Raw genomic sequence first — 19,385 nt, forward strand, 5'->3', positions numbered from 1 at the left:
AACACCTGGAGTAACAGGCAAATTTGGCCTTGGAATACGGAATGAAGCAGGGCAAAGACTAATAGAGTTTTGCCAAGAGAACACACTGGTCATAGCAAACACCCTCTTCCAACAACACAAGAGAAGCCTCTACACATGGACATCACCAGATGGTCAACACCGAAATCAGATTGATTATATTCTTTGCAGCCAAAGATGGAGAAGCTCTATACAGTCAGCAAAAACAAGATGGGAGCTGACTGTGGCTCAGATCATGAGCTCCTTATTGCCAAATTCAGACTGAAATTGAAGAAAGTAGGGAAAACCACTAGACCATTCAGGTATGACCTAAATCAAATTCTTATGATTATACAGTAGAAGTGAGAAATAGATTTAAGGGCCTAGATCTGATAGACAGAGTGCCTGATGAACTATGGATGGAGGTTTGTGACATTGTACAGGAGACAGGGATCAAGACCATCCCCATAGAAAGGAAATGCAAAAAAGCAAAATGGCTGTCTGAGGAGGCCTTACAAATAGCTGTGAAAAGAAGAGAAGCGAAAAGCAAAGGAGAAAAGGAAAGATATAAACATCTGAATGCAGAGTTCCAAAGAATAGCAAGAAGAGATAAGAAAGCTTTCTTCCGCGATCAATGCAAAGAAATAGAGGAAAACAACAGAATGGGAAAGACTAGAGATCTCTTCAAGAAAATCAGAGATACCAAAGAAACATTTCATGCAAAGATGGGCTCGATAAAGGAAATGGTATGGACCTAACAGGAGCAGAAGATATTAAGAAGAGATGGCAAGAATACACAGAAGAACTGTACAAAAAAGATCTTCATGACCCAGATAATCACGATGGTGTGATCAGTCACCTAGAGCCAGACATCCTGGAATGTGAAGTCAAGTGGGCCTTAGAAAATATCACTACGAACAAAGCTAGTGGAGGTGATGGAATTCCAGTTGAGCTATTTCAAATCCTGAAAGATGATGCTGTGAAAGTGCTGCACTCAATATGCCAGCGCATTTGGAAAACTCAGCAGTGGCCACAGGACTGGAAAAGGTCAGTTTTCATTCCAATCCCAAAGAAAGGCAATGCCAAAGAATGCTCAAACTACCACACAATTGCACTCATCTCACATGCTAGTAAAGTAATGCTCAAAATTCTCCAAGCCAGGCTTCAGCAATACGTGAACTGTGAACTTCCAGATGTTCAAGCTGGTTTTAGAAAAGGCAGAGGAACCAGAGATCAAATTGCCAACATCCGCTGGGTCATGGAAAAAGCAAGAGAGTTCCAGAAAAACATCTATTTCTGCTTTATTGACTATGCCAAAGCCTTTGACTGTGTGGATCACAATAAACTGTGGAAAATTCTGAAAGAGATGGGAATACCAGACCACCTGACCTGCCTCTTGAGAAACCTATATGCAGATCAGGAAGCAACAGTTAGAACTGGACATGGAACAGCAGACTGGTTCCAAATAGGAAAAGGAGTTCATCAAGGCTGTATATTGTCACCCTGCTTATTTAACTTATATGCAGAGTACATCATGAGAAACGCTGGGCTGGAGGAAGCACAAGCTGGAATCAAGATTGCCGGGAGAAATATCAATAACCTCAGATATGCAGATGACACCACCCTTATGGCAGAAAGTGAAGAGGAACTAAAGAGCCTCTTGATGAAAGTGAAAGTGGAGAGTGAAAAAGTTGGCTTAAAGCTCAACTTTCAGAAAACGAAGATCATGGCATCTGGTCCCACCACTTCATGGGAAATAGATGGGGAAACAGTGGAAACAGTGTCAGACTTCATTTTTTGGGCTCCAAAATCACTGCAGGTGGTGACTGCAGCCATGAAATTAAAAGACACTTACTCCTTGGAAGAAAAGTTATGACCAACCTAGATAGCATATTGAAAAGCAGACATTACTTTGCCAACAAAGGTCCATCTAGTCAAGGCTATGGTTTTTCCTGTGGTCATGTATGGATGTGAGAGTTGGACTGTGAAGAAAGCTGAGCACCGAAGAACTGATGCTTTTGAACTGTGGTGTTGGAGAAGACTCTTGAGAGTCCCTTGGACTGCAAGGAGATCCAACCAGTCCATTCTGAAGGAGATCAGTCCAGGGATTTCTTTGGAAGGACTGATGCTAAAGCTGAAACTCCAGTACTTTGGCCACCTCATGCGAAGAGTTGACTCATTGGAAAAGACTCTGATGCTGGGAGGGATTGGGGGCAGGAGGAGAAGGGGACGACAGAGGATGACATGGCTGGACGGCATCACTGACTCGATGGATGTGAGTCTGAGTGAACTCCGGGAGATGGTGATGGACAGGGAGGGCTGGTGTACTGCAATTCATGGGGTTGCAAAGAGTCGGACACAACTGATCGACTGAACTGAGAGAAATTTAAGTGACTAACTTTGTGATAAAGGCTGTGCAGGGCAGTCAGCTCACAACACTTCTGAACATGGAGCACATGGCCCTCGCGGGTGGCTGCCAGCCTGCCGGGCACAGCATGGGGTGGGGCTCTCGGCCCTCGCGGGTCGCTGCCAGCCTGCCGGGTGCAGCACGGGGTGGGGCTTGCAGGTGCCAGAGGGCAGGTGACCCAGGTGAGGAAGCGCAGGGCTGGGCCTTCGCTCACCTCTGCTGTCCATCTGCCCACAGCTCAGAGAGCTGAGCCAGCCAGCTGGAGGCCTCACAGCGGCACAGAACGCACATGCAGGGTTTTAAATGCACACCAGAACTCACTTATCTCAGTATTATAAGACCTGACAGCTTTTCCCCCAAAACTGGGGCCTGCTGTCCTCTCTGCATTTCCCCTTCAGAGAGAGCGGGTTGGGGGGGTCTGGACAGGGATGGACATGGATGTGGGGTGGCCACTCATGGACACCTCCTGTTACAGGACCTCTGGGAGTCTAGCACAGCCAGGGCCATGGAGCGTGGCCGCCTCCCTGGATCACAGGGCCCAGCTCCTCCAGGAAGCCTTCCTGGATTTTCCCTGCCACATCTGCCCGGTTCAGCCTCCGTCAGGTTTGTGCTGCCCCGTGATGCCCCCTCCTCTCATCTCACGCCTCTGCCTCTGGGCCCCATCCGAGCACTCCTGCAGTGAAGCCGGGGAGAAGCGAGATGATCCAGAGGGTTGGGTGCTGAAACGCCAAGGCTCCGGCCTCCCGGCTACGGGCCTTCCGCTGGGCCTCTGGCTCCCCTCCGAGGCGGCCCTGGCCCCAGTCCCAGCCCTTTCCTGGGGATTCCCAGCCACTCCCAGCTTCTCTGTCCTTCTCAGCTCCCGATCTTCTTCACCAGCATCTAAGTGACTTCACATTTGCTTCCCTTTTGCTCTGAGCATCTCAGCCCCGTCCCGGTCTCCTGCCCTTCCCGGGCCGCGATGGGGGCCGCTGACCAAACTGCTCTTGACACAGTGGGCCGGTGTGACAGGGAGGGGCCCCCCAGGCTCTGCTGGACCTAGCAGAGCACGCCGGGACTTGAAGCTCTCTGCAAGTCTGTTTCCCAGTTACGTGCTTTTTAACCACATCCTGCAAAACAGACGCTGGGCCCTGCCTTCAGTCTAAGGAACGGTGGTGTACACTCGCCTACCCTATCAGACCTTCTCCGACCTGAGCTCCAAACCCGCCGGGCTGCAGCACAGCCCTTGTCCTCACCCCTGACCCTCACCCGTCAGGGTCGGTGGTGCCAGTCCCACACTGTGGCACAAGTCTGCCAGGCACCCCCTCCCAGCTCACCCTCCTCATCTACTCTGTTCACATGTGGCGGGGGGTTCACACACCTCACAGATCACGACTCAGAAGCGCACACCCTCAGCGGTTTCAGTGTGTGCAGAGCCGTGTGTCCACGTCAGATTTAACCTTAGTGGTTCACGCAGGAAAGAATCTGTCTGCAGTCCAGGTTCGATCCCTGGGTTGAAGATCCCCTGCAGAAGGGAATGGCAACCCACTCCAGTATTTTTGCCTGGAGAATTCCACGGGACAGAGGACGTCATGGACTCCATAGGGTAGCAAAGAGTCGGACACGACTGAGCGACTAACACTTTCACTTTAACCCCCTCAACCCCCCAGAAGAAACCCTGTCCCCTCATCCATCACTGCCCAGCCCCCCGCAGCCACGGACCAGCCCCTTGTCTCTCCGAATCTGCCTGTTCTGGAAACTCCGCGTACGTGGAATCACACACCACGTGCCCTTGGGGTCTGGCCTCCTCACAGAGCAGCACACTTTCCAGGTTGGTCCACACCGATCCGGTGTCACATCTCATTCTTTTCTCTGGCTCAGTAATGTCCATTTATGGGCACGCTGTTCAGCTGACCCGTTTTTCCACTAACGGGCTGCTTCCGCCTTTTGTCCGCTATGGCGAAGGCTGCTGTGAGTGAGTGTGGACAAATTTTTGAGTCGCCAGCCACAAACTGACGCTTGTCATCTGCCCCTACAAGGGTTAAATCGTGAGCTGCTGCAGCTGCTGACCTTCAACAACTCCCAGAAGGAGCTCAGGGTGGAGATCAGTAAGGGGGTGCTCTGTGTCCTGGGAAAAAACTGGCAGAACAGGTCTTCAGATAGTTAGGTATTTTCAGGAGGTTTTATGAACCTGATTCTTGCATCTCCTTGTATCTAGAAAAGCACTATAATCCTTCCAGGTGATGCCCACTCTTCATGACCAGCAGAAACATTCTGTAAAAGATATGTGCTTGATCGAATGTACTCCGCTTTCACCAAAATCGCGCAAATACTGACCTTCCCTTCTACCTCTTGGAGCGAACGGTCTCTAGAAGCTGACTGAGGGGCTGTCTCCTGGACTGCGGCCCTCATTTTGCCCCAAATAAAACTCAACTCACACCCGTCACGGTATGTACCTTCTGCAGCCGACACAGTGGATATGTGGTTTCATTCCTCCTGGAGAAAGAGCTGGGATTCCCCTGACAGTTGGGCTGTCAGCTCACAGGACAGCTCTTGTTTAATCAAGACCATTCTTCCAAAGCAGCTGCTTCCCATCACCTCCCGGCACTGGTGTATGAGGCTCTGATTGCCCACATCCTTGGCAACACTTGCGATCATCTGAGGCCCGACTGCAGCCACGCTGTGGGGTGTGCGGGGTGTCTTATCGTGCATTTGACGTGCAGGTTCCTGCTGATTCACGGTGGCCGGTGTCTTTTCAGGGGCTTATTAGCTATTCACGCCCGTCTTCTTTAAAGAAGTGTCTGCTCGGATCCTTTGACAATTTTCAAAAAATTGTGTTAACTGTCTTCTCATTTTTGAGTGGTAGGAGTTCTTCATATGTTCTGGATAAAAGTCCCTTATCAGATCCACAATTTGCAAATGTTTCCTCCGTTCTGTGGGCTGTCTTTTCACTGCCTCAGTGGTGTCCTCTGAAGCCCCAGAGCTTCTCCTTTGGACGAGATCTCATCTAATGGCTCTTCTGCTTGCTGCTTGCGCTCTGGTGTCGCACGTAAGGACCTTTTGCGAAACCCAAGGTCACAAAGAGTCCGCGCAGCGTCCCGCTACAAGTTCTGCCGTCTTCGCCCTTGAACACTGAGCACTTCGATCCACCTTGAGGCCGTCTGCGTGCGTGGCGTGGGGCGGGCATCTGACTTCACTCTGCTGCACGTGGATCCAGACGTCCCAGTGCCACCCCCTGAAAAGACTTCTCCTTTCCCATTGAGCGGTCTTGGTGCCCGTGTTGAAAATCGGCTGGAGTGCCCGGAGGGTTCATTTCTGGACCCTCGGCTCCTTGCATGTGCCTGTGAGGAGCCTCCTGGGCTCCATCGTGGAGCCTCTTCTGGGTCTTCACTTGATCCCAAGCCACAGCAGCCGTCTGTGCCCAGGCCCCTCCCAAGCCCACCTCCCCGACCCTCGTGCCTTTAAACTGCTGGGAAGGGTGCCAATGGGCACAGGTGGTTGCCGAGGCTGGTACAGCCACCAAGTGCGGGCCTTGGAGCCCCACCCGCCTTCCCACTCTGAGGAGGTGTGATGCTCTACCCTGACCCGCGGGGGCAGAGGCAGGCACAGCAGTGATTACGCATGAGGCCTGGGCCCGGGTCTCCAGCCCACACCCTGGGCCCCGCCTCCCGGGCGCCCCGGAAAGGAAAGGCGCACGATGTGGCCTGGCCCTAACGCTGAGGCATGTGACCCGGACGTGTCCGTCCCCTGCTCAGGGTGCCGTGCCTGGCGGCCAGGCGGGCTCCTGGCAGGGCTGGTGGGCAGCAGTGGCCAGCGGGCCCCGCAGGGCCTTTGGAGAGCCCGGCTGGGGACCCTCCCCAGGCCGCGCCAACCCCGGCTGCGACCTCCTGCTCGGGGCCGCGGTGGACCTTACAACAGACCTGCCCACTGCCGCCACAAGGCTCCGGGGTCCCCCTGGGCCTGGCTGAGACTCTTAGCCTCACCTCCCCGATGGCTGAGGCAGTGCCGCTTCTGAAAGCACCTCCGCTCTCCCCACTGCACGCCCGGCCCGGGCACCATGCTGCTTCCTCTGCTTTGATTCCTTTCAGGAGAGTTTCAGGAGAATTCAGCCGGTAGGGAAGGACCTCTCTTTATGAGGGAAGAGGCCAGTTCAGGGAGGCGGGCTGCTCGTGGATGGACGGCCTGCTGTGTGCTGGGCAGGGTGCGGCTTGGGGACCCGGCCTCGGTGCTCCCAGGGATGCTTCGGGGCATCGGGACCACCAGGGAACCTGCCGGGGGGTGGGGCCCCCAGAGCCTCCGGGAGCAGCAGTGGTGTGGGATGGAGCCCACCAGAGGCGGCGGGTGGCGCTCTGTATCCAGGCAGGGACGGTGGGTTTGTTTGAGTGAGGACCTCTTTCCCTGACGGTCCCATGAGTGGGAGCAAGCCTAGCCAGGTGCCCTGGGTCACCTGCATTCAAGGTGGCAGGGGAGGGGGCGGTGGTTTCAGTTTGTTGGGAAACACTTCAGGCTCTGAGACATGGCCAGGAGCTGCTGTCTAACCACCAGCACCCCCCCGCCCCGCCTCCTTTCACAGAGATGCTATCCTGGTGAGCTCCTATCCATCCTTCAGTACCCTCTCAAATGGCCCCTTGGAGATGCAGCTTTGCCAAGGTCATGCGCAGGAAGAGACGGCTGTACTCTGGGGTCCCACAGCCTGGACCCCAGCCCCCAGCACCCCAGGTACTAGGTCCTGGACACCCTAAGAGTCAATCTCCATTCCAGCTCGCCTCCCTCCAGGAGCAAGCACCTTCTCTGATTCAATGAGTGTGTGAATGAATGAATGATGCTAATAAATAAGTGAACGGAGGCAGCTGGGCTCTGGTACTTTAAGGCCCCGTGTTTACTGAACATGGGGGGTGGGGTCAGCACAGGCCCTCCCTCCCAGTTTAAGCCCTGCTCACACCAAACTCCAATCCCACCCCCCCAACACACACACACGCAGAGCGAGTTTCCTCTTCACTGACACAATCCACAGGTGAGGAAACATTATGCACACAGAGCAAGCAAACAGAAAAGCAAAAATTAAATTAGATGGCAGCCTGGAAATGCCCACTGTGCAGAAAAATGCCAACTAACTGGTTTGCGTGGCCTCCCCTGCAAACGGCTGGGTTTAATTTGGGTCTCTGGGACCCGGCTCCTGAGGCGCGGGGAGCTCGCCGGAGAGGGGTGAGGACGCGGTTTCGGATGAGCAGACCCGGATTCAATTAGTAATCAGTTCTGACCCGACTCCCCGGTAGGCGTGCAGAGCTAACGAGCAGAGGGGAGGGGAGCAGGGCCGTGAGCTCCTGCCAGGCCTGCGCCACCCCGTCCCTCCCTCTCAGCCAGGAAGAATCCATCAACGCCAGCCAGAAGGCACTCGAAGGCGCTCTGGCCGGCTGGAGTTACAGGAGCTGCAGACACACGGGATGCGGGGACTCAGCCCAGCTCGCTGGGGTCACGACGATCCACCCGGGACCCGAGGGGCTGACCAGGTCCAGGGTTAGCGCAGCAGCCTTGCGGAAGCCAGGCGTGTCCTCCTGGAGGAGCCCTGGTGATTGTTTCTGAGAAGGGTCCCAAAGGCAAGGATGCGAGCACCACGCACGAACACCCGGCTGCTCAGTCACAGCCCATCCACGGGACGCTGATGGGTAGATGCTCAACAAAGACCAGGCTTCTTAGAGACAAAACCAGCTCTGGACCCTCAAAGGGTGCCGGCAGCCCCGGCACCACCCTTCCACTCGCTCCAGCCCCGGATGGCAGTTCCTGACCATCCAGGCTCCCCCAACATGCCCAGGGAGCCCTTCTGGACCAGCGGCCACGGCCACGGGCCTGAGGGAAGCAGGGTGGGTCCTGGGGCTGGGGGGTGGTCCCAGAGCCCTGTGTGCCCCCAGGGAGCTTCTGGACACCCCAGGCTGTGCGGGTGAGGCCCCTGCAGCCAAAGGTGCCCAGGGCACCGGGGCCTGGACCGGTGCGCCCTCACCCAGGGCTTCCCTGTCCTGCTGGAGGCCCGGTGGGGCCACAGCTCCAGACTCCAGGCCCCGAGCAGAGTCGCCTCCCCGCCAGGTCCCCGACAGTCCTTGGAGAGGCTGCTGCTGACCTGGTGGGTTCCTGAGTAGGCCCCCCTGGCGTGGGGCTCATGGCCCTGCTGATCCCTTCCTTGGGGGCCTTTCTCGCTGTGGGGGCCGCCCTGGGACCCGCCAGCTCCTCAGAGAGCCCCCCCCCGCCCCCGCACTGGGATGACGCGTCCCCACTCCCGATGCAGGCCTGCCCTCACTGCTGATGAATCTCTGGCCTCGGTGCCCGGAGCTCGCCCGTGTCTGCACACCTGCCACCTCTCCGTCACCTTCACCACCATCCCCTGCAGGCACAGTGGGCCTCCCCACGCCCCAGGTCAGAGCAGAGGGGGGCTCCGGGCAGAGGCAGGAGACTCAACCAGGGGGCCTCCTTGCGCCCCAGGTCAGAGCAGGGGGCTGGCGGGGCACCACTCCGGGCTGGGGCAGCAGACTGAACCAGAGGCCTGGGACCCCAGAGCCCACGCAGAGGCCCTAGGGGAGCAAGGGCTCAGTTGGAAGAGCCCGGGTCCCAGTCCAGCTCCGGGTGACCCCGCGTGACCCTGCCGCCCTGCGGGATGGACCGGCTGACACCTCGGAGCCAGCCTCACGGGCTGCTGTAACCACGTCCCCCCCAGTCCCCTGCAGAACCAAGGCTCCCACACCCCGCGTGGGGCCACCCACCCCAAGGAACCCAGACCAACGCAGCAGGCCCTAGCAGCCCCCAGCCCACCCGGAAGAGGGGGTCTACCCTGCCAGAGCCACGGGGCGGGCGGGGCACCTGGCTCCCATGCCCACTGTGGCCTGTGCCCTCCCAGCTCGCCTGCCGCCCCGCCCCCAGCTGGTATCCCCACCGCGTCGGCCTCGGATGCCCAGGCCTCCTGCTGGGCCCCCCGGGTCAGCGCCCTGCACCCCGCACGGTGCCCTCGGCATCCCCTGCACCAGGAGCTGCGCCCACGGCAGTGCCTGATGGAAGGTGAGGGGCTCCTCTCTCTGTGAAGACCGAGGATGGTCCCCAAGGCAAGGATGCTAACAGGACACGTCTCGTCCCCCAGACGGCTCAGCCTTTGGGGAACTGCCAGCCCACCTCCGGAGCACGTCGGCTGTCCCGGGAGCCTGGGGAACCTGCCACCTGCCAGGCCAGAGGGCAACAGCCTCATGGGCATTCGGGCCCCTCACCCCGTGGCAGCACCTCGGACCACTCCGCCCATAGCAAACCTGACCGGCCAAGGAACGCCCTCAGGCCACGTGGGGACCGCGGTGCCCCAGGCCCCACTCCTGCAGGCAGCCCAAGGTGTCTGCTGGGAGCCCCGTCCAGCGAGCAGGGGGCCGAGGCGGAACGTCCCGGACGGCCGGGAGGCAGGCGCCAGGGGAACCTGGGCTCTTACCGTCCACGCAGGCGGGCCGGGCTCGGGTGGTGCCCGCGATCTGCCCCTTTCTGCAGGCACAGCGGGCCGTCTGCCGGGCGATTGTCCTCCGCGGCTGGCTGCTGTCGCGGTCCAGCGTCACAATCTCACAGGTGCCGGCGGCCAGCTGACCTGCAAGAGACGCACAGGCGAGCTGAGCGGACGCGCCCCGGGGACCAGCCCACGTGGTGCCCATGCAGCGCCTGCCCCACGGAGCCCGCCCCATGGAGAGGACCCAGCGTGGCGTGCGGACCGAGGCCGCTCCCCGAGGGACGTCCGAACCGCAGCCAGCGATGCCGTGAGCCCGGCCCTGTGAACGCCGACATGCGCACAGGGCACCCCGGTGTCCTAACTGTTCACGTGGTGGGGCGCTGGGAGCCCTGCCCTCATGCGCAGGGCACCCCGGTGCCCTAACCGTTCACGCGGCGGGGCGCTGGGAGCCCTGCCCTCATGCGCAGGGCACCCCGGTGCCCTAACCGTTCACGCGGCGGGGCGCTGGGAGCCCTGCCCTCATGCGCAGGGCACCCCGGTGCCCTAACCGTTCACGCGGCGGGGCACTGGAAGCCCTGCCCTCGTGACAGGACACTCCCTGTGGCCAGTCTCCGTCCCGGCCAGAAAGGAAGGAGGGAAGGGACTGACCCCCAGTCCCGAGTTAGGAGCGGGGCTGCATGGAGCTTGGCGATGGCGGCCCAGGCCGACCTGGAGTGGGGGGACCAGCCCAGACCCTCTCCCAGGACCTCTGGGGTCTGCGCTGGCCACCACTCCACCAGGGAGAGTGGGCCACACATGCTAACCTCCAGGCCAGGCCGCCCAGGGTCTCCTCTCCGCCCCTGCTGGGCACACACCTATTCACGTGTGTGCACGTGAACTGCACACACACACACACACACACACACACAGAGTTACACATAAGGTGCAAACACACGCAGTCCACACGCCTGGCGCGTGCACACGGAGGACAGCTTACATGGACACAGGACTGAGGTGTGAACACGCCAGGGCCGAGAGGCACACAGACCCTGAGCCCCACAGACGCACGTGCGCACCCACACACCCGCCAGGGAGAGCAGGCATCGCTCTGAGGAGCCGGCCTGGCCAATGTCCCAGCCGCAGGGCCCGCTCCCCGTAAACCACGATGCTCTGAGCGGTCACACTGGACGGGGCGGCCCAGCCGCTCGCCCCACGGAGGACGCACCCCAGACACCGCAGAGCTCCTGGTGGCCCCTCCGCACCGTGGGCCAGATCCTGCCCCGCCACGTGGCCACAGTCTCCACCAGGGTGTCCACTCACTCTCTGCCTCACTCATTCCCTCAGCAAATAATAAGCACCTACTGTATGCTGCCTCCCGCGTGGCCCTGGGACCACCGTGGGAGAAAGCGTGCTGGACACGGCCCTGAGGGGCCCTCCCAGCTCGGGGACACGGCCTCCTACAGATCCCAGTCCACCCCACGAGCTCAGCAGGGAGACGGGTCGGGGAGCACGCCGCAGCTCACAAGGGAACCGTGGGGAGCTGACACCCAGGAGAGGGGCCCCACCTGCAGGGCCGGGGTGGGGGTGGCAGAGTCCACCCTGTGGGGGACCAGCTGGTGGCCTCCAGCCCCAGGGGCCCTGCTGATGCACTGCGTCACCTCTGGTCCCCTCCTCCAGGCAGCCCACTGCACTGACCCATCCTGCCTTTTTGTCCCTGAGGTCACCTCCAGGTCCCCAGCCCAGCCTGGGGCCGGGTCCCGGGCAGCACCACATGAGCTGGCAGGACAGAGTGCCCGGAGCAGCCACCAGCTCCGTTGGCCCAGAGCTGCTGGGGCCGCCCTGACCGGGAGAAGCTGCACCTGGGTGTGACCTCACCCAGGAGGCCCAGGGGTGTCTGCATCACCTGGCCCTGGGCTTGAAGGGGGCTATGCGCAGTGACTCCAAGCCAGACACCTGGGGCCCGTGGTGGGCAGCTCACGGGGCCACACAGGCGCAGGAGGAGGACGTGGGGCCCTAGCCACCTCCTCCCCGACTGTCGGGACACCCCCCTTCCTGAGCAGAGCCCCTTCTCAGGCCGACACCGCACAGCCCCCCGAGGCTGAGGCTGCAGCGGCAGGTTTAACGTGCTCGAACCAGTTACGTACAAAATTACAGACACCACCAGGACTGGGGTGAAACTAGACAGACAGACATGTACGTCACTCGGCAGACGCACGGAGGCAGCAGGGATGTGTGCCGGGAGGACGAGGAGACTGCGTCTCATGACAGGCGGGGCACAGCCTGCAGGGCGCGGTCACGGGGGCTCACGCGAGGACGCAGGTTGGCAGGCTGGCCCCACACTGCCCTGTGCGGTCGGCCGCGGCACGGGCTCTGTCCAGCTGTTATTTAAGCTCCGCGGGCCTGCTCCACTGTCCCTAGTCCTCACTGAGGCCCACCTGGGCCCCAGCCACCTCTGGCTGACGTCAGTGGCCAGCAGAGCCCCACGTCTCCTGGGGTCCCGAGCCCTGGTTGCTAACTAACGGAGCAACCGCCCGACCAGCCACGCACTTGCCACCCAAGCCGTGACCTGACCAGGGTCTGGCATCGGCAGCCCAGTGCAGGAAACCCCTGTCCTGGGCACCTCACGCCTCTGGTGCTTGGACCCTCACTGCCAGGGGGAGGCCGGGCAAGACCACCGGCAGGGTATGGAGAGGGTTTCCACATCCATGTGCCCTGCCCCAGGTGGCCATCAACCTGACCATCATCCCCCCAACCTGGTGCCATGACCTTGGACCACAGCCCAGGGGGTTGGGGGAGGGGAGGCCAAGGCCGCCAGCGGCCCCACCCCAACTCCTCCGCACAGGCACCCACGCAGAGATGGGGCTGAGAGCAGGGCCACGGGCAGCGGTCCGTGTCTGGGGCCTTAAAGAGCCATCACAGGCCGGGGGCCGGCCCCCCGGAGTTTTCACCGGCATCCTGGGGCTGCACGTCTGAAACCGCGGCATTGGCATCGGCAGGCCCTGTGGGGGACCGTGCTGCTCCCTGGGGCCCGGGGGCCGTCCTCGCCTCGCAGCCGCGTAGGCCCCACGTCTGCCCCCAATGTCACGACGCCTCCGCGCGTCCTGCTCTACTCACGAGGTCACTGGGCACTTGATGAGGGTTCACTTAACAAGGTCAGGACTTCCCTGGTGCCTCTGACAGGAAAGCGTCTGCCTGTGACGCTGGAGACCTGGGTTCAATCTCTGGGTCGGGAAGATCTCCTGGAGAAGGAAATGGCAACCCACTCCAGTACTCTTGCCTGGGAAATCCCATGGATGGAGGAGCCTGGTAGGCTACAATTCATGGGGTCGCAAAGAATGGAACACGACTGAGCGACTTCACTAACAACCTCATCTTAGCTTGACCACAGATGCAAAGACCCTATTCCCAAATGCGGCCACCTTCGCAGGGATCAGGGCCACCTAAATGTATTTTCAGAGACGCCATCAACATACAAAACCAAGGGAACTCGCCTCTGAGTGTAGAAAAGCCCAAGGGGAACGGGCTGGCCCAGGATCCGTGAGCACACACTCCTCCGTGCGCCTTCGGGAGAACACAGGGCTGGTTTATTGGTTTATTTCCAGTGCACCCCAGGCACACGCCGTCCGGCCGTCTGTACCTGCTCTCTCTGTTGCCCTGCAAGCTTCCCTGGGGTCTCCAGCTCTTATTTTTCACCACTGGATTTCATATTTGGGGTTGGCTGTCGGCAGACTCGGATTCTGTCCGCTGGCCTTCACCCCAGGGCTTTCATGCGGGCCTCAACCTGCACTGAGAACATCTTCCCTGCTGCGCTGGGTCTCAGATCTCGTCCCTGAGTGACCCCTGGAGAACCTCACAGAAAAATGCTCAAAGCCTGCTGCCTCGCCCCTGGCTCCACTGCCCCCCAATGATGCTGGCAGGCAGCACGCACTGAGAGGCCAGAACTCCTGGAAGCAAGCGGCCCACGTGAAGGGCGAGGGGGCAGGGACACGGTGGGCCAGGACCAGCACACAGGCCCAGCACAGAGGCTCCAAGAGACCCGAGGCGCTTGCAAGAGGCGGCTCCGAGACCCCCGGCCGCTGTTCCTGCACCCCCCATCCCCAGCCCAGCGAGGACCCAAGGCCCTCTGGGGCTCAGGGATGAGACTGCCTGTGTGTACACACGTGTGTGCCCAGGGGTGCAAGGGCTGACACGCTGCTTCTGTGGAGATGGAAAGAAACAAGAGGCTTTGCTGGGAGCCAGGCAGCAGCACAGTCTTGAACAAAGACCAGATGCCAGAGGGAAACGCAAGGAAAGGGTGCTTATCCCCCCAGGGACGGGCTGCCTTCCTGCAGCGCCTCCCTGGGCCCCTGGACAGCGGCCGCAGTCAGAGTGCGTGTGGGGGGTTGTGCAAACCCACAGTTCTGTGGCCTGGCTTTGTCCCCTGGCACTCGTGGGGACCTCATTCCAGGAAAAGAGCTGGCCACCCTACCCTGGACACTGTAGCCTCTGCCTGCAGCTGGGGGTCCCCTGGGACAGTCCACTTGGGATGGGGGAGCGGGAGGCACCCCAGGAGAGGCCAGGTCACTTCTCAGCCCCATCGTGGCCACCGACATGGGAGGCAACCTTGCCCAGCCTCGGGTGCAGACGCTCTGTGAGCTGCAGGGCGAGGGTCTGTGCGGGGGCCTGGTCCCCATTGCAGGGACAGAGACAGAGGATGAACCACAGCCACCGGGCATGGAGGCTGAGCCCAAGGAGGGAGCCCTGCTTGGGAGGGGCCCACCCTGCAGTGCTCATGGCCCTGTGGCCAAGTGATCCAGGCAGCTGAACATGCCCCCAGGACCGGGGGCTGGGGACGCCCACCACCCACAGGGCCCCAGGGGCTAGGGGCCCAGCACTGCCCCTGCCGGCCACGCAGCTCCCTTGCGGTGCTGGGCTGGACGGGCAAGAGCTGCGCCCAGCCCTTGATGATCTCGCTGGACGGTGTGTGCCGTTCTCTTCCCTGTCTGCACAAAGAGCTCACAGACGTCACTCTCACGTCCACGGGACCCTGGCTGGGTGCCTGGGGCTTGGAGAAGGGATGCTGGGGAACATTTCTGTGGACCACGCCCCCACTCTCGGGGACTTCCTGGTCCCCGGGATCCTGCAGGCTGTGGACAGTCGCTGTCTTCTGCGAATTCAGGGGCGTAGCCTCTGCTGCTATGTTCTGGCCGAGTGAATCAACTTGGCCAGGTTTTGTTTAGTCTTTGAGCCAGAGCAGGCAGGATGGCTGGACACCAGCCCCTCGATGTCCCCAGGATGGTCCCCAAACCAAGGCAGCCACCACCTAGACCCCAAGCCCAGCCACTGGATGGGCGGAGAGGTCCAAAGGCACGTGATGCGAAACTGCAGGTCAGGGGTCACTTCTCAGGGCCAGGAGCGTTGTGCATCCTGGTGGAGGTTTGGGGGGGCGGTCCACGTGGAGAGGGCAGCCAAGGCTGGCCTGAGGGGCGAGGGCTCCACGGTGACTCGGCTGGCCCGGGTCCTCCCTGCAGCGCCTGCCCGCCCACCTGCCCCCAGAGCCCACGCCAGCCGCTGTATCCAGGCTGCGCCGACATCCGTCTGGGAGGGTGTCTGGCAGGATATATTACAGGACAAAGGTTCAGGCTGCCTTGACGGGCACTTGGAGCCTTGAGAGATCATGGACGTCAGCCCGTGCCTGCATGAGGATGAAACCAGGGCGGACGAGGCGGCCAGCAGGGCTGGAGCTGACCACCGGCTGGCTTAGCACTCGGCACGCGCGTGGCGAGGAAGACCAGGGCCTGGGCAGGTCCCCAACAGGAGGGAAGACCTGGGTGATGAGGCAGCTCTGCTCTTGGAGAGGGTCCAGGCGTGCCTGGGCGCTGGCTGCGGGGCCGGCCTAACCTCTCCAGTTACAGGAACGGGCCTGGGAACTCCAGACCCCGACCCCGCCAGTGTGGGGTCCCAGAGGAGAGGGGGCCATGCCAGGGGTCAGCGGTCAGATCCCAGCCTGCAGAGGAGAGGCTGCCAGCCACCTGCAACGGCCCAGACACACGGCAGACAAAGTGCCAGCCGGGCGGGTGCGATACGCTGCCACTCAGCGCCAACTTGACCTTTCACCTCTGACCCTCCGTCCCACTGCCGGCCTCAGAGGCGGAGTCCGACGGTCCTGGCTACGTTGGGCGGTCAGTGCCCCTGCCCTGTCCTGCCCCAGCGACCCTGCCTGATGCTGCTCCACTGGGGGCCTGTCAGGAAGGGCGGGGGTAATCGGGGGACAGGCCACGCTGACGGAGAGACGAGCCTCAGGGCTCGGAGCACGACACCCGCCTTCTCCCAGCTTAAAGATGAGCCTTTGAACGAGCTCACCCTGCCCTGTGGGTCAGCCCTTGACCACTCCCGTCAGCACACCAGGGAAGGATCATCATGGCTTTCCCAGCAAAGCCTCTGATCGTATGCAAGCCCCTGCTAAGTCGCTTCAGTCGTGTCCGACTCTGTGCGATCCCGTAGACGGAAGCCCACCAGGCTCCCCTGTCTCTGGGATTCTCCAGGCAAGAACAGTGGAGTGGGTTGCCATTTCCTTCTCCAATGCATGAAAGTGAAAAGTGAAAGGGAAGTCGCTCAGTCGTGTCCGACTCTTAGCGACCCCATGGATTGCAGCCTACCAGGCTCCTCCATCCATGGGATTTTCCAGGCAAGAGTACTGGAGTGGGGTGCCATTGCCCGCTAACCCGTCCCAGCTGGTTCCCTGGTCGCCGCCCCTCCTGTCCATGGCCACATCCTCCCTTCCTGTGCAGAACCCGGATGGGCTGGGACAAGAAGGGCAGGTGGTGGCCCCTCCCGTGGCCGGTGCGCCTTCTGGAACCTTCTGTGTGAGGAGCCCCCTGCGTGCCTCCCGGCCCGTCCTGCAGCCTCCAGACACAGGAAGGGCTCCGGGGGAGCAGGGGGAGGAAGGAGAGGGTCCCCTCACGGCTGCCAGCTCCGGGAGTGGCCTTGGCTTACAGACGCCTGCCCGGCAGGCCCTCCTGCAATGCTCGCCCGGGCGCCCCGAGGGCCTGGCCTTTTCATCGGCGGGAGAGCAGGTGCAGGAGGGACCTGTAATACGAAAGGAAGGAGGCGGGCTGCGACCCCAGCAGTGGAGCGGGTTCCAGAGCCTGCACTCGAGTTCCCCCAGCGCTGCCACGGCAACCTCCGCGGTCAGCCAGTGTCCCCCACGGGCCGAGCCCCCCGCCCCCAGCATGCAGGCTCACCCAGGCTCAGAGAGGAGCCGCAGGGGCGCTGCGTGACCCGAGCTCGCAGAAACTACCGCGGGCCGTCGGGGACCGCCCCTGCTGTCTCCACCACGGCCGGCCGGCCACCTGCAGAGCATAGGGCAGCGCCGGGGGCGGGACGCGCGTCCTTGGGATGGGAGATCGCAGGGCTGCGGGACGGAAACGCAGGAGCCGATGGAGGCCCCCGAGATGCTCCTGCAGCCGCCACGTGGGGCGACGGACGCCTCCCCCAGGAGCAGCTGTGGGTTCCTGGTTCTGGGCCCTCAGTCGGGCAGGGGAGGGTCATCAGAAGCGGCCCAGGCTGGGCCTGCAGAGGGCAGATGGCTTTAAGGTCGGCTGTGGGCGTGTGGGTCTGTGCTCCGCCCTGGAGAATGCTAGGTGGGGACCAAGCCCCCCAGGACTCACAGGCCCAGCACTGGCCCCTCTCCGCCTGCACCGCCGGCCTTCCCAGGCCCCTGGCCTGCCCTCCCTGACGTCAGAGCCCTGCTCCCCTCAGCTAGGCCCCTAGCCCCCAGGTCCACACTGGGCCCGGCCCACTCACAACCACAGGTCCCTGTGGAAAGGACACTTGTGGGCATGCACCCGGTCACCCCACCTTCCAGCCCTCCCCCTCTAGCTGAGGGGGGGGCGAGGCAGTCAGGGAGAACACTGGTGGCCACGCAGCCCGCTCCCCATATCAGGACAGACTCCACAGGGGGGTGGGCGAGGCTTGCAGGTCAGAGCTGGACATGCCCCCCGGTGCCCTGTGACCTCTTCATGCGAGGGGCCATCTGAGCCTGGACTCCAGCGGCCTGGCCTTGCCCCGGGGGCTCAGGGCACGTCCTGTGGGTGCTCTCCTCTGTCTCCTGGCCTGCACGCTGAGGAGGGCAGACCCCACCTTTCCATCCCACACTCCCTGGTGAGCCCGCAGGGCCCACGTGGGATCACAGCCTTGTCGGTCGGAGCAGACTCCTTGGGGAAAAGCTATGGACCCCTAGCGGTTAGGGTGATGAGGGTGGGCACAGGCCGTCCGCTGCTGTGGGCCTCCTTGCTAAGGTCACAGCCTCCTGACGGGCTCCAGGGCCACAGACAGCAAGACCCAGGGTTACAAACAACCCCATGGAGCCGGCAGAAACATGGCCCCAGAGAGGCCCACGCCGTAAACCCTGGAGCCTCACACAGGCGAGCATCGCCTTAACTGGTGGAGAGGTGAGTGAAGGTCCTGAGTGTGGCCATAACGCTGGGACCCGTGGCATCACAGCGTCCCTCTAAGGGGGCAGAGGGAGCCTGACCGCAGAGGGGGGGTCAGGTGATGCTGGGCTCGGGGGCTGGAGGAAGGAAGAGGCCGTGAGCCACAAAATTAGGGAAACACAAGGGACAGACGCCCTCCTGGAGCCTCTGGGGGGACCCAGCCCTGCCTGAACCTTGACTTCGGCTCAGTGAGACCCGTGTCCACTTGCGACCTGCAGGAGCGCAAAAAAGTGTGGTGTGTTCCAGCTGCAGCCCCAGCAAGCAGGCCCCGGGATTGATGACCGGGGACCACTGAGGCTGGGCCTGGTGGGCAAGGCTGGCCGGCGGTGGGGAAGGGCCTCCAGAGACAGAGCCCGCAGCGAGTGGGCCAGTCAGTGTAGGTTTTGCTGGGGGTGTCAGAGGCAGAGGAGCCCCACGTCTAGGTCCTAGAGAGCTCCCTCCCCAGCTAGAAGGTTCCAGGCCAGCTCCTTCCTGGAAACGCGGGGAGGGGGTGTGGCCAGCCTCACCCACAAGGCCGAGTGTTGAGATGGAGCTGGTCAGCTGGGGCCACACACATGCGCTGGGCGAGGTCCCTGCCGGGAGCCCAGGTGGCCTGGCAGAGGGGCCAGCACCCCAGAAGTCTCCCTGGCAGGTCTCGGCCACAGCAACGGGGCTCAGCGGACCTTCAGAAGTGGCTGAGGCTCCGAGGAGCCAGTGAGGGAACAGAGCGGGGTGGCCAGGGGCTGACCCTCCCGGATGTCCCCTAAGGCAGGCACGAGACCCCCCTGCATTCTGAGCACGGCCCCGGCTGGAGACTCTGCAGGGCTCCTGTCTGCCCTGCCCTCCCCCAGCTTGCGGGATCTACCTCACTTCTCTGGGTGTAGCCTTCCCCCCGGCAGGGCAGGACGGTCCTGGGTCCAGTCCACGGCTCCCTGGGCTAGTCCTCGGCCTGGCTGCCTGGTTTAAGGCGGAGAAGCGGGGAGCGAGAGCCTGCTCCCCGGCAGACTGCACTTTCTGCTGCCCCCTGGAGCACCGCCTGCCTTCATGGACAGCGAAGGCGACCGAGCACTGCCCCGAAACGCCCGTTACAAAGTGCCCGGCCGGTCCA

General features: G+C 61.7%; 1 protein-coding gene across 1 annotated transcript in view; it reads right to left on the reverse strand.

Annotated features, from left to right (window-relative positions):
- Nucleotides 1-19,385, reverse strand: part of TAFA5 (TAFA chemokine like family member 5) — a 151,105-nt gene that overhangs the window by 31,793 nt on the left and 99,927 nt on the right. Inside the window, exon 2 of the mRNA XM_055565991.1 lies at nt 9,837-9,986. Coding sequence (XP_055421966.1) covers nt 9,837-9,986 — 150 coding nt within the window. The remainder of the gene's footprint in view (nt 1-9,836; nt 9,987-19,385) is intronic.

The sequence above is a fragment of the Bubalus kerabau genome, chromosome 1, assembly GCF_029407905.1.
Source record: "Bubalus kerabau isolate K-KA32 ecotype Philippines breed swamp buffalo chromosome 1, PCC_UOA_SB_1v2, whole genome shotgun sequence".
NCBI classification, from domain to species: domain Eukaryota; kingdom Metazoa; phylum Chordata; class Mammalia; order Artiodactyla; family Bovidae; genus Bubalus; species Bubalus kerabau.